This window comes from Cyprinus carpio, chromosome B8 (assembly GCF_018340385.1).
Source record: "Cyprinus carpio isolate SPL01 chromosome B8, ASM1834038v1, whole genome shotgun sequence".
Lineage (NCBI taxonomy): Eukaryota > Metazoa > Chordata > Actinopteri > Cypriniformes > Cyprinidae > Cyprinus > Cyprinus carpio.
Genome location: NC_056604.1, coordinates 21,557,147 through 21,571,468, shown reverse-complemented (window position 1 = coordinate 21,571,468; position 14,322 = coordinate 21,557,147). Strand labels below are relative to the sequence as shown.

At 36.8% G+C, this 14,322-nt stretch overlaps 2 protein-coding genes across 3 annotated transcripts in view; both read left to right on the top strand.

Annotated features, from left to right (window-relative positions):
* The window catches only part of LOC109053914 (disintegrin and metalloproteinase domain-containing protein 9), a 1,168,157-nt gene that overhangs the window by 383,666 nt on the left and 770,169 nt on the right, over positions 1-14,322 (top strand). The window lies entirely within an intron of this gene.
* Positions 1-14,322, top strand: part of LOC109094512 (adhesion G protein-coupled receptor A2) — an 85,707-nt gene that overhangs the window by 54,467 nt on the left and 16,918 nt on the right. Inside the window, exons 3-9 of the mRNA XM_042730123.1 lie at positions 8,297-8,368; positions 10,239-10,310; positions 10,517-10,588; positions 11,107-11,270; positions 13,127-13,340; positions 13,708-13,872; positions 13,968-14,166. Of these exons, the coding sequence (XP_042586057.1) occupies positions 8,297-8,368; positions 10,239-10,310; positions 10,517-10,588; positions 11,107-11,270; positions 13,127-13,340; positions 13,708-13,872; positions 13,968-14,166 (958 nt within the window). The remainder of the gene's footprint in view (positions 1-8,296; positions 8,369-10,238; positions 10,311-10,516; positions 10,589-11,106; positions 11,271-13,126; positions 13,341-13,707; positions 13,873-13,967; positions 14,167-14,322) is intronic.

The window sequence follows — 14,322 nt, the reverse complement described above, 5'->3', positions numbered from 1 at the left end:
CATCACTCCAATCAGGCGTCAGAACAAAAGGGCAGAATACAAATACCGTGAGTCAAGAAGTCAGGCAGGATCATAAACAGGTAAGCAATCAGAAACAGAGGTAGGGTAACGCTTGGTTAGGCAGATGAACTGGCAATACTTCATGAATAGCACATGAATAGGTCTGAGTTTATATGGAAGTCAAACAGGAAATGGAAGCAGAGGGAGTGGAACATGGTCAGAACTCGGGCGAGGGCTCCCTCTGCTGGCTTGGCGTTACAGAACCTCCGAGGGAGCGACTCCTGGAGCTCGACGTGGACGTCCCCGTGGTCTAGGTGCTGGGCGGTCGGGTCTGGCTCTATGAAACTCATCGATGAGTGATGGATCCAGAATGTCCCGGGTGGCTACCCATGACCTCTCCTCAGGTCCATAGCCCTCCCAGTCCACCAGATACTGGAGCTGACCCCCTCTTCGTCTCGAGTCCAGTAACAGATTCACCCTATATGCAGGAGTTCCATCAAGGTCCAGTGGTAGTGGTGGTTCTGGGGCTTCATGGCCAGGGTCAGCTCCCGGGTGGACGGGTTTGAGGAGGGACACATGGAAAGAGGGAGTGATACGATAGTTAGCAGGAAGCTCCAATTGGTATGTTACATCATTGATCTGTCTTAGTATCTTGAAAGGGCCAACATACCTGGGACTGAGCTTCCTGCTTGGTAGCCGCAACTTGATGTCCTTTGTGGAGAGCCAGACATGTTGTCCTGGTTGGTAGGGAGGGTGTAGGTGACGTCGTCGATTGGCTTAAAATCTTGTGTTCTCACAGCTCGCTGGAGATGGACATGAGCACTGTCCCACACCCTCTCACTACGTTGAATCCAGTCATCCACTGCAGGAACTGAGGAGGGTTCAGCCCACCACGGGAACAGAGATGTTTGGAGTCCTATGACGCACTGGAAGGGGGTAGGACTTGTGGAGGAATGAGTCAAGGAGTTTTGTACATATTCCGCCCATGGCAAGAACTCAGAACATCTTTGCTGTTCCCGGCTGCAGTTGCTTCTGAGGTATCTTCCTACCTCCTGGTTGAGTCGTTTGACTTGCCCGTTGGCTTGTGGGTGATATCCTGACGTTAAACTGACGTTGATGTCTAATTGATTGCATAAGGCCTGAGATGTTAATTGGGTACCTTTGTCACTGACTATGTCCTCTGGTAGTCCGTATATCCTAAAGACGTGTTGGAAGAGGGTTTGAGTGGTTTCCATGGCAGTGGGTAGTGGGATGAGACGGCAGGACTTGGAGAAACGGTCAATGATAACCAGGATCGTAGTGTTATTATTGGATGAAGGTAGGTCAGTGAAGTCGTCGATAGACAGATGAGATCATGGTCATTGGGGAATGGGTAATGAGTAGACCTGAAGGTAGTTCCTTTGGGGTTTTGACTGAGCACAGATCTGACAGGACATGACATAGTTTGTGATGTCTCGTGCCATATTATTCCACCAGAAAGAGTTCTGTATGAGTTGGAGAGTTCGAGAGATATCAGGATGACCGGAGCAGAGAGAAGTGAACCCATTGCATGATTCGAAGTCTTAAATCTTGAGGAGAATTATGCTTGCCTGGTGGGGTGTTTGTGAGTGAAGGGTCTTGTTGTTGGGCTTCTCTTAGTTCTTCCATGATATCCCAGGAGATTGGTGCCAGGATGATAGAGCTGGGTAGGATGGGACCGGAGATTTGGTGCTCTGTGGGAAGGTCATACTGTCTGAGAAGAACGTCAGCTTTGCCATTCTTGCTGCCAGGTTGATAATTCACCGTAAAATTTAAGCGTGTGAAAAAAAAATGCCCAACAGGCTTGCCGGGGGTTAAGTCGTTTTGCACTCTTGATATATTCAAGATTCTTGTGGTCTGTTATCACTTGAAAGGGATGAAGCGCTCCCTCAAGCCAGTGATGCCATTCTTCAATGGCTGCTTTCATGGAGAGTAGTTATTTTTTTCTGACATCATAACTGCGTTCAGCGGGGGTGAGTTTCCTGGAGAAGAAAGCGCATGGATACAATTTGCTTGGTTGTCCTTGTCTCTGAGAGAGTATAGCACCAATGCCACAGTCTGAGGCATCCGGAAGTCGTGGCCTAATGGCAATAGAATCAGAATCCCAAACGAAAGGTATATACTTTACTCTTAACACCTCAGAGAGATATACAAAATAACGATAGCACATATGTGGAGGCAGTTGTGTGGCTTTCACCTTGCTGAACACCTCAGAGAGATCTTGATAGTAATGGGAGCATGTACATGGGAAAATATTCACCTTCAATACCACGTGTCTCTGGGCTTTCCACAAGGCAATCGTGTGTGACATAATTGGCAGAAAAATAACCATCACTCAAACACAAAGATGACCAGCATGTTAATGTGTGTTCACCTTGATGCCATGAGAGTTCGGGGTTGTGAGTAGAGAGCCATGGATATCCTAGGACAAGTTCATTTGGGAGAGTCGATGATGTAGAAAGAGATGGATTCGTTATGAAGGGTGCCAACTTGGAGGGTGAGCGTCTTAGTCTGGTGAGTGATGACTTTTCCAATCGGTTCCCCATCGATAGCCTTGACTTGGATAGGTGGGGTGCACATTTGTGTAGGGATCTGATATTTGGTCACAGAGATCTTGATAGCAATGGGAAATCAGGGCGCTCTAGTGTCAATCATTGCTGGGCTTTCGAGAGGAGGAGAGAGAGTATCAATTATTAAGGTAACGGGGAGTGTTTGCAGTGTTACTTAGAAGACTCAAGTGTTCAATACTTTCCCAGGGATTGGTTTGAAGCTTGTGGGGGCATCCTAAAACAGCGGTGGCCTGATTCACGCAGTCGTGACACAGTCCTTGCAATGTCATCATCGTTCTCTCTCAAGTTCTCAGGGTAGTCAGGACTGTAGAAAGCATGGGTTCTTCAGGAGAAGGTGCCTTTTTGGAGGGGGAGTGTGTGAGATAGTTGGTTCGTCCAGACTTTCCACTTTTCCTTTTTAGGAGCCCATCAATGAGCCTTGACTTGGATAGGTGGGTGATGAACATCAGTGTAGGGGATTCCTCACCCTTGCAAAACAACGTTTTGGTGATGAGATTCAGTTGAGACTCTCTCTGAAACCATTGCCTGTAAAGCGAGAGAGAGAGTATCCATCCACTAAGGTAATGGGGCGTGTGAATGACTTGTTGATTTCAAGAGCAAAGTGTTCAAACTTTTCCCAGTGGATTGGATTGAAGCTTGGGGGCATCCTAAACAGGGTGGCCTGATTCAGCACAGTGGTCGAACATCCTTCCTTGATGGTCATCAACGTTCACTCTCAATTTGCTGAATGATAGTCAGGACTGTTTTCCTTAGGCATGGGTTCTTCAGGAAAAGGCTGCTGCTCATTGGCTAGCTCTGCCAGATCAATAGGTTTGTCATGATGAAAGCAATACCTTTTGCACTTTTCCTTTTAGGTTCTGTCACATGAGGTTGTCAGTCCTGAATGAAGCCCTTGCATTGGTGAGCGAAGTCAGTTGAATTCCTCACCCTTGCAACAAAACTTACGTCTGATGATCGAGTTGGTGGACTCTTCTGAAACCTAGCCTTTAAAGCGACATATTCCATCCACGCTGTGCCTGCGAGTTTGGTGATGTTCAATGGCATACTCTTTAGTGGAGCGATTACCTTGGTATGGTTGATGAGGTGTGTCAGATTCACGTCTTCCGCTCCTCCATGAGGGTATGAAGTACACTGTGACGTATGTGCTGAATGAAGTATTCACTAGAATCCATAGGCGTGAAAGTCCGAGTAAAGGCAAAACGGCCAAACAGTTGTCGATTAACAGGCAGAGGGTCAAAACCAGAGAGGCAAGCCGATCATTCGTCATACACAGGGGCAGTAGCAGAGACAATAGTGGAGAGGCAGGCAGTGAGTCCAAACACAAACATCAGTCCAATCAGGCGTCAGAACAAAAGGGCAGAGTCAAGAAGTCAGGCAGGATCATAAACAGGTAAGCAATCGGGAACAGCGGTAGGATGCTTAGTAAGGCAGATGAACTGGAAATACTTCGCGAATAGCACATGAACAGGTCTGAGTTTATATGGAAGTCAAACAGGAAGTGGAAGCAGAGGGAGTGGAGCACGGTCAGTACTCGGACGAGGGCTCCCTCTGCTGGCTTGGCATTACACTTGAGCTCTGAGGTTAATTAAAGTCACAAATTAGTATAATTTTAACTTTAAAAAATCTGCAAAATAGTCACCATAGAAGTCACCAGTACCATTTGAATTAAAGCGGCTACTTTTGTACAATTTGTACAATTTGTTTTTGCATATTTTGAAATAAACTTGCAGTGCTTAATGAGACGAGCAGTTCATTCCTTTATAAAAGAAAATGCACGGTCTTGACTTTTTTTTCCCCCATTAATTTTTATACATTTTAGGTATTATAACTCATTATTACTCATTATTAACTCATTATTATAACTCAACACATCACAGCTGGTAGGAAAGTGTCCATATAAACCCTAAATCTCCATCAAGAGTTAAAATACTACAAAATGATGTCTCAGGTCAGTGATTGAAGTGTGTCATAGCTTTCCCGTCCAAACACCTGCATGTTTGAATATCCATCATCATGTTCTTACATAACATTACTCAGAAAATCATAAACCATGTGCTGGGGAAGTTATTCAGCAGACTTTGGCTTGGATTGTAAGTGATTTAAAGACATGGATCAAAAATCATTCTTTATAAAGCCTTTTGTGAAGTTCACGAAAGTTTGTGGATCCCAACTGTATGTAATTGCTCCAGAGTTTTAAAGACCCCGTGAAAGCACTTAATGAGTGCAGTTTTCTGTCTTGTGTGAACGCATTTCCTGTTAAAACAGGAAGTTGGGCCTGGATGTATTCAATAGCTTTTGCCTTTTTTATACAAAGCCAATAACATTTAGTTTACATCAAAGACATGAACATGCTGTGAAACAAGTACATAGGAATATACTTAAGTGTGAATATACTTGAATTGCACTTGAATTACACTTAATTGGATGTTATTTGCAATCAAAGGAAATTGTATTATAATTTAAAATGTATAATTAAATGCAGTCAGCTAAACTTCAGGGTATTTTTGTCCCACTTAAGTTGGATTTAAGTAAATGTTTATATGTAATTTCATGATTACTTTTACTGTCTTTGAAATATAGTTAAAATGACCAGCATTTATGGTAAACTAAAATATAATTCAGTGTAATTTTTATTGGATATATTAAATATATTTAAATATATTTGTAATTAAACATTTTTTAATGATGAATTTGTATTAATGTATATATTAAAAATATATTACATTTAAACGTAATATCAAATAACATGCTATAGTTAAAATTATGCATGTGCTTTTTATGTTAGTCAACACATCAAAATAACTGCACTTATTTAAAACATGACAAAAGATGATTAAAACAAGGATTTACAATTACCTTTAAGTTCAGGTTTTTTTATTTAAAAGTGCAAATTTAATGCAACTAAGTCAGCAATATTTTTATTTAGAAAAGAAAGACAGTAAATTTTAAGTATATAAATGTGCTAAAAGATCATTTTGTAAGATTTAGGAATATACTGCCATACTGACAAAAAGATTAAGAGCCATAAAACTCCAGATTTCATGAGTCTTTAATCACTCCAGCCATGCTGACATTGTGGTTCTGCAGTGTGTGTGTGTGTGCTCCAGACTTTAGGAAGAGAACTCAGTTCCACATTCCCCATCTGAGCGATAAGAGTGTCTGTGAGCCGTTGTGTTGATCTTCACACACAGAGAGCACACTTTGCTCTGACCTTTACTTTAGTGGTGTGTGTGTGAGGAAACAGTGGGTAGAGCCTCTCTTTTCATCACCGTGCTAATGAGGGTTAGGACACGCTAGCCAGGAAACAACTATTGTTCCTTGTCCAAGAGCACTGCTACTGGCACACACACACATTTGTGAGGAGGTTCATTCAACAATTCACATTCATAGACTGAAATACTCTACAACATGTCCTATTTACCCCGCTGTCGCACTCTTTTGTAGTCACAGGACTTCAAACACGTGTATTTAATAGCGCATAACTTTCTCCTGCGGTCACTTTCTCACCTTCTTCCCCTCCGCTTCCCTCCATATATTGGCTCTGATAGCTATTAATGTGTCAATCATGCAGCACTCAGTAGGCCATACAGATGTGACAGGCCAGCGCTTTACTGCATTCTGTCATGCCGGTGTTAATGTCTTGGTTCCCTGCAAATATATGTAGCATATCTGTTATCAAGCTGTGTAATGTTCATGTTTATATTCAGCACATGATATCATGCTGCAGCGTTGTTTGCTGTCGTTTGGCACTGATAGAGCTTCATGGATGAAGGACATTAGGAAAGAGAAGATGATTGATTGGTGGATTGCTTGTTTTGGTTCAATATTAGCCACATAATCAATTCAGTACACAAAGAGATCATTTGCAAAGACAGATAATTTAAAATTCAAAAATCATGTTTTTTTCATTGTGTATTACAATTAATCTCAATCAAACTGCAGTTTGGTTGTTTTGATTAGGTTAAAAAATAATAATAATAATAAAAAAAAATACAGCTAACTAACACAATAAAAACATGCTAACATAATAAAAAACATGTTTTTGATAAAAAAAATAAGTTATCTGTTTTCGCAAATAAACTCTGCACATTTAGTAAAAAGGCTACAACCTAAATTATAATAATACAATGTGTATTCATAAAATGTTACATATAATTATATTATGTTTGCATGCTATATAAAGTGTGACATTAGAATACACAATACTTTATAATACATACAAAGTGAAATTTATTTTATTTTAATGTTAATTCTAATATATGTATTCTAATATAATTATTATTATTATTATTATTATATATACAGGTATTATTTCTAATAATATTAAAATGAATGACAACATTAATTTTTAATATTGAAATAATTATGTAATTTTTATTTAAAAGTAGCTTATTATATAAAGCATACAACACTTTATAATGCATAGAAACTTATGTATTTTATATAAATTGTAATTATTCTAATATATGTATATATACTATATATTATACACACACACACACACACACACACACACACACACACACACACACAAATACTAAATAAATTAATAAATATTAATGTTTAAAATATATTTTTATTCAAATGTTAGCATATGTTTAAAGCACACTATACTTTGTAATAATTATAAATATATATATATATATATATATATAATATATATATATATATATATATATATATATATATATATAATATATATAATATATAAAAATTATAATAAAAATATAAATATAGTCTAAACTTAATATAAAGTAATCAGAATTAATGAATAAATCTCAGAACAGTGATGGGGAATGCAGGGAATTAGTATTTTATATGTTTTGATATAAAGTTAGCCTGAAATTAAAATAGATCCTATTAACTTTCTTAATGCACAGTTTTTAATGTAACTTTTAAAGATGGTGTAATCTCTAAAAAAATATTCTGTGTTCTTGTTTTGAGGATGCTGAAACAATGTTGAGCCATTATGAAACTTGAGTCGACCCTCATCATCCTCAAAATTCCCTTATGGCCAATAAAAAAACATGCAAGAGTTTCAGAGGTCAGTTTGTCAGTATTAAGCGTAATCCATATTTTGATGACCGAATATGCTGATAAGTGCTTTAACACATGGACAAAAGCAAACTCTGAGATCCGGGCCAGGACAGAGGCGGCATAAAACACTACCTTCAAAGCTTGTACTGGAAATGCATATTTACGGTTTGACTAGTGAAGGTGTAACTTCACTGTGGGAAGAATCACTTTAAAAGCCTCCACTGTTTAAAGAGAGCATCTCCACTTTCTCCTGTGATGTGTGTCTGTTTTCTCTGCTTGGGGTTGGTTTGAGGTATGGTTTAAAAAATGCAGGAATTCTTTCTCAAACAGAGACAGGACAAAGTAAACTATGTTGAAGGCAGGGAAAGGGTCTTGTGGTCAAAGGCGTATAAAATGTGTTTCATATTTTATTTCATGTTATTTTATGCTGACATGAACTGGTTGTTTTTGGATTCCAGCAATGGTCAGCATACACAAACATGTAACTTTCTTTTCTTTCAAAGCACATGCACATATGTATTAATTTGTTTTAGTATATTAAGTACAGAAAAAATGGTTGCTTTTTAAACTAACACAGAAAGTGTAATCCATGGGAAATCTACACAAAGATATCAGTTACAGTACATGAAAGTCGATCTGCTCAGAGGTCTCTGTGTTTGTCTGTTTCTCAGGGATCTCAGGAATAACTTGATCAGCACCATCATGCCTGGAGCCTTTCTGGGTCTCACAGCTCTTCGAAAACTGTAAGTACACCTTAAAATCATAATCAGTTATTATAACAGGATACCAGATACACACTTTACCAATAATGTGGATGTAATCGCATTAACTTTCACTTGCAAAACTGTTTAACTGTTAGGGGCCGTTCACACAGAACGCGATTTTCCATTCCAATGCACTACTTTTCCATTGTTTTTCAATGTAAACACCGGCTAGATGGGCATGAATGACCATTGTGTTTGCATCTTTTGCAGTGTCTCACACATGAGCCCTGTGTTTTTATGACTTTTAAAGAGTGTCAAGTTAAAAGAATTTCCAGAACTGTGAACCAATCAGAAAACCCTGAAGGCGGGCCAAGCATTGTGAATTTTTGTTTACAGTAGCATTTTGGCATTGCAGTTGTTTTATTTGATGGCAGTATGGTGGAGGAGGCATTCTGCACTGCGCTTTAAAAAAAAAAAAAAAATCTTTTTTTAGATCTTGTGTTTTTAGATGCAAATATGTGTTTTGTGTGAACGGCCCCTTAAAAAGATTAGGTTTTTTTTTTTTTAAACTGAGTGTCAATTCATAGTGTGATTTGGTGCAAATGTAATACTGGACTGGAACATTGAATTAAAACTTATATTTATATAAGTACTAGTGCTGTCAGACGATTAATCGCGATTAATCGCATCCAAAATAAGCTTTTGTTTACATAATATATGTGTGTGTACTGTGTATATTTATTATGTATATATAAATACACACACATACAGTATATATTTAGAAAATATTTGTTTATATATTAAAATACTTATATTATTATATTTTATATTATATATAAATATATTTAATATATAAACATAACATGTTTCTTAAATATATACATGCATTTGCATATACATGATAAATATACACAGTACACATATTATGTAAACAAAAACATTTATTTTGGATGCGATTAATCGTTTGACAGCACTAATAAGTACTTAACTAAAAGTAGCGATTCTACTAACTTAACTGCATTTTTCAGTAGTGCGACAGTAGCTCAGTTGTTCATAATGCAAAGTAATTTTCCCTTTAAATCAAAACTAATTTTTCCAACATGTACAGTTGCTTCAAAACCTGTAGACACTAAATCTGCAATTAAAGTGTGAATGTGTTTTCATTAACAACATTTATTTTTAATAGTACAAATGTACTTTCTAAGCAGAAAGAAGTGCATTTGGTTTCACATAATTAATTTAAATAAAAACATGAATTGATTGTGGAGCATGTTATAGTACCTGTTGTAGTACTTTTTCTACTCTTCCACACATTGAAACAAATTGAGTAAAAGTGAAAATAGTTTCAAAGTTAAAAGTTTTGTAAATTAAATCAATCAATCAGTCAAAAAAATTTTTTAATTTGTTTGAAAGAAGTGTCTTATGCTCACCAAGGCTAAATTTAGTGAGCGAAAATAATTTTCAGCATTGATAATAATAGGAAATGTTTTCTGAGCAGCATATTAGAATGATTTCTGAAGGATCATGTGACACTGAAGACTGGAGTAATGATGCTGAAAATTCAGTTTTTAATCACTGGAATAAATTACATTTTTACATATATTTCAATAGAAAACAGTTATTTTACATTTTAATAATATTTTGCAATATTACTGTTTTAACTGTATATATTTTTCATCCAATAAATATAGCATTGGTGAGCATAACATATATTTATAGCCTGTGATGTATAGCTGGTGCATAGTACCTTGACTGTAATTTCTAATATAAGTAATTTGAAAAGCTACAGTTTCAAAGCTTGAATCATTGATCACTATATAATGGTTGCTGCATGATGAAGTTTTTTCAGAAGTTTGCTAAAACTGGAACACAGAATAACAATGCATCTGAATTACTGTAATCTGTACAGTGACCTATCCAGTAACCGAATTGGCTGCCTGACCTCAGAAGTGTTCCAGGGACTCACCAACCTCACAAAATTGTAAGTCATTATTTCTGAAACAAATATTTATTGGAATACAAAAACACAGAAGATCAGTATCGCTCTTGAAAGTGTTGCTGTGCTGTGCAGAATAACATATGTTTGATAATGATACACACAGCATCTGTTGCAAATTATGCATTTTATAATGTTCTTGTCAATATTTAAGAATTGCAAAATGTTTCATTTGTGTTCTTATGTTATAGAAACATCTCTGGAAACATCTTTTCCTCTCTGGATCCACATTTGTTTATGGAGTTGCACTCTCTAAAGCTGGTGTGAGTTAAAGTGAATGTTCTCATGGTGCACATGCTCATTTTTTTTTTTTTTTTTTGTATAGAAATAGATATTCCTGGGATTTCTAGCATGCCAATTTGTCAGTGATTTTTTTAATAATTTTATAATGCACAAAACTAAGATTGTGCATATCTGTCTATAAGTCACAACTATATTTCCTAGAAATGGTTTAACTGCTATTAAATGAAGCCTATTCTTTATCAAGTATTACAGAATAATCCTGTAAAGCAGCTTTGATGAATATTTCTGATCTCACCCTGTTCCCGTCAACATTAGAGTCATGATTAACTCTTTAACATGACAAAAAGTAGACCTAAAAAGTATTTCAACCCTGAAGTCACATTTAAAGTGTGTAAATTACTTTGTATTAAATGACAAGTACAGTTTCTTAATTCATTCCATTAAGATTTAGGAAATACTAAATGTGTTTAATTACACGAATAAATGGTCAGTCTTCTTCTGAACAACAAGCTTAATCTAATTCTTACCTCCTCATTAGGAACTTTCATTCTGAGTTCCTGTCATGTGACTGCGGTCTGCGCTGGGTCCCAGGCTTTTTCCACAGCAGTTCTGCTCGGCTTGGGGACGAAACACTGTGTGCGTATCCTAGAAGACTTCAAAACAAACCCCTGCGTCTCCTGAGAGAGACTGACCTCAGCTGTGGTGAGCAAAATCACTGTCAATCTTATACAATATCATGTTCAATTATTTACACACAATATACACATCTGAAAGGAATTTATGCCAACATATTTACTTATAAACATATGCTCTGTTTATATTTTAGTGTATAGGAGACTGGGACTAGTTGTCCCATTTTTTTTTTTACTCTAATATTTTACAGGGTAGTTTTATTATTCAAAAAAGAAAAAAAAAAAAAAATTATTATACATAATATCATTAAGAGGATTTTATTAGACTGAAACTTATAGTAAGTTAATATATAGTCCTTGTGGCAACTTCCTGATGAAATTTCTAGTATTTTTTGTTTGTTTGTTTGTTTTGACAAAATAAATCTATAAAAATATTTTATTTTCATGTGAAAATTTGAATATGACTATTTTAATATTTTATCACATTATTTATTGTAATATTAACAATGATTCTTTATGGTTATTTTTATTATTATAAGGGTTTTATTGGACTTTTGACTCAAACCCTTATTATGATGTAGCCCTTGTGGCAACTTCCCGAAACAAAAGTATTCAGTATTGAAACCCGCACAATTTATCAGTGACAACAACTTAGTCTTTGATCAGTTTTGGTATTTTGGCTGAATTGCGGTGTTGCTCAAGCCAGCTAAGATCAAGTATATTTGCTTAAAAATTCCCTATTTCTCTGACTTTTGCAACAGGGGTCTGATCGAATTTCTCAGTGACTTTCTTTTAAACCTCATCTCATCTTTCTGGTAGACATACGCTGCATTTTTCCGAGTCTTGGGCCTCAAACCGGGGCTCCTGTTACTGTTTTAATATCAGCTCATTTCGCCATCTCTTCCGCCGCTGCCCTTAAACATATTTATGTTGGCCAGAAGCACATAGCTGTGACCGACTAGGAAAGATCCCTCTGTGGGTTTGCAGTTGTGAATATATATCCTCAGTCCTCGACAAGAGACTGATTCATCCAGGCTGTTTCACAAGCAAAGCTGATTTTAAATAATTACATGCCAACAAAACACACAAAGAGCTTTCTTACACCTCCTACTAAACTTGTGTGCGACAAAGAATACAATTTAATTTACTTCAGTTATTAACAGAGGAGATGTCTAGCAGTGCAGTCTATCAGGACTAAAGATGAAAAAAGATGAAGACACAGAAATAATTTCTCATCCATAGAAAACTGCAGGCCTAATCTCCTTTCACATAATGCCCACAACAAAAAGGGCCAGAATAAGAACAGCAGGAGAACGTGTGAGAATCCACAAGCAATGTAATCTATATCTATACTTCACAGATGATTACATGTGCATATTGTTAAATTTTAATGCAAATATTTCAAATACTTATAATGCTGTTTTGAAGTTTGGAGTTTAAAAAGTCTCATGCTCACCAAGGCTGCATTAATTTGATCTAAAAGACAGGTAAAAATATTAATATTGTGAAATATTATTGCGATAAAAAACAAAACAAAACAAAAAAACCCTTTCTTTTTGAATATATTTTAAAATGCAATTTATTCCTGTGATGCGAAGCTGAATTTTCAGCAGCCATTACTCCAGTCTTCAGTATCACATGATCCTTCAAAAATTATGAGAAAAAAAAAATTATACTATTTTTTTTCTTAGATGAATTTGAAAGTTTAAAAGAACAGGATCAATTATAAATAGAAACAGAAAACATACTGCCACTTTTGACCAGATTAATGCATCATTCTTGAATAAAATAAAACTTTTGAACTGTAATGTATTGGACTAAGATTTGGTTTAAGGACAGAAATCTAGAATAAATCTTTGTTTTGGAAAGATTTATTTTTTTTCCTGTGTATCGTTTTTTTATCTTTTCAATGATTTTGCTCCTCAGAGGGTCCGCTGGAGCTGCACACGCTGTCTCTGTTACCCTCACTGCGACAGGTCGTGTTTAAGGGGGACAGGCTGCCTTTCCATTGCACTGCTTCACTGGTGGACAAAATTACTGCTCTTCACTGGCGACACAACGGACAGCCTGTCACCACTGACCCTACCAGTGGAGTTCATCTGGAAGAGAGTGTACAGCATGACTGCACCTTCATCACCAGGTAACACAACAGAGACTAACCATCATTTAGTTATATATTTATATATATCATACACTGCTGGTCTTGAATAATTAAGCTTGTTTTATGTTTTTTGAAAGACGTCACTTTTTCACCAAGGCATTTATTTAATTAAAAATATAGTAATATTGCAAAATATTATTGTGATTTAAAATAGCTGTTTTCTATTTTAATATGTTTTAAAATGTAATTTATTCCTATAATGCAAAGCTGAATTATCAGCATCATTACTCCGGTCTTCAGTGTCACATGCTCCTTCAGAAATCATTCTAATATGATGATTTGCTGCTCAAGAAAAATTTCTTATTTCATACGTTTATTACCGTTATAGCGTTCTGTTCATTTTTAGTGAGCTGATCCTGTCAAACGTTCACATCGAGGCGAGTGGTGAGTGGGAGTGTGTGGTGTCTACGGGCCGTGGGAACGCCTCGCGCAGTGTGGAGATAGTGGTACTGGAGAACAGCGCCTCCTTCTGTCCGGAGCAGAGAGTGACTAACAACAGAGGGGAGTTCAGGTAAGCGACTTGTTCTATAGCCTTACCTGTGGCTTAATAATGCTTATCTAAAAACGTCTGGCATTATGTCATCTGTTTAACCTCTTTGGCCTCAGGTGGCCTAGAACTCTGGCGGGCATCACCTCCTACCAGCACTGTCTGCAGCTGCGCTACCCCTCCTTAACTATAGGGGGTGGTGTGGAGGAGAAGAAGGCTTCGCGAAACTGTGACCGCTCTGGACGCTGGGAGGAGGGAGACTACTCTCAGTGCCTCTATACTAATGACATCACACGGGTCCTGCATACCTTCATACTGGTTAGTGACATTCCGTTAGTGACATTCTGTTTTTTTTAAATAGTTTTTTTTCTTCAAGTGTGATGCAAATTACCAATATGTAAGGCATTTAAAGCTCCCCCTTGTGAAAAAGAAGTACACTTTAGCATTCTTTTTAAAAGAGTATTTATCACTGAA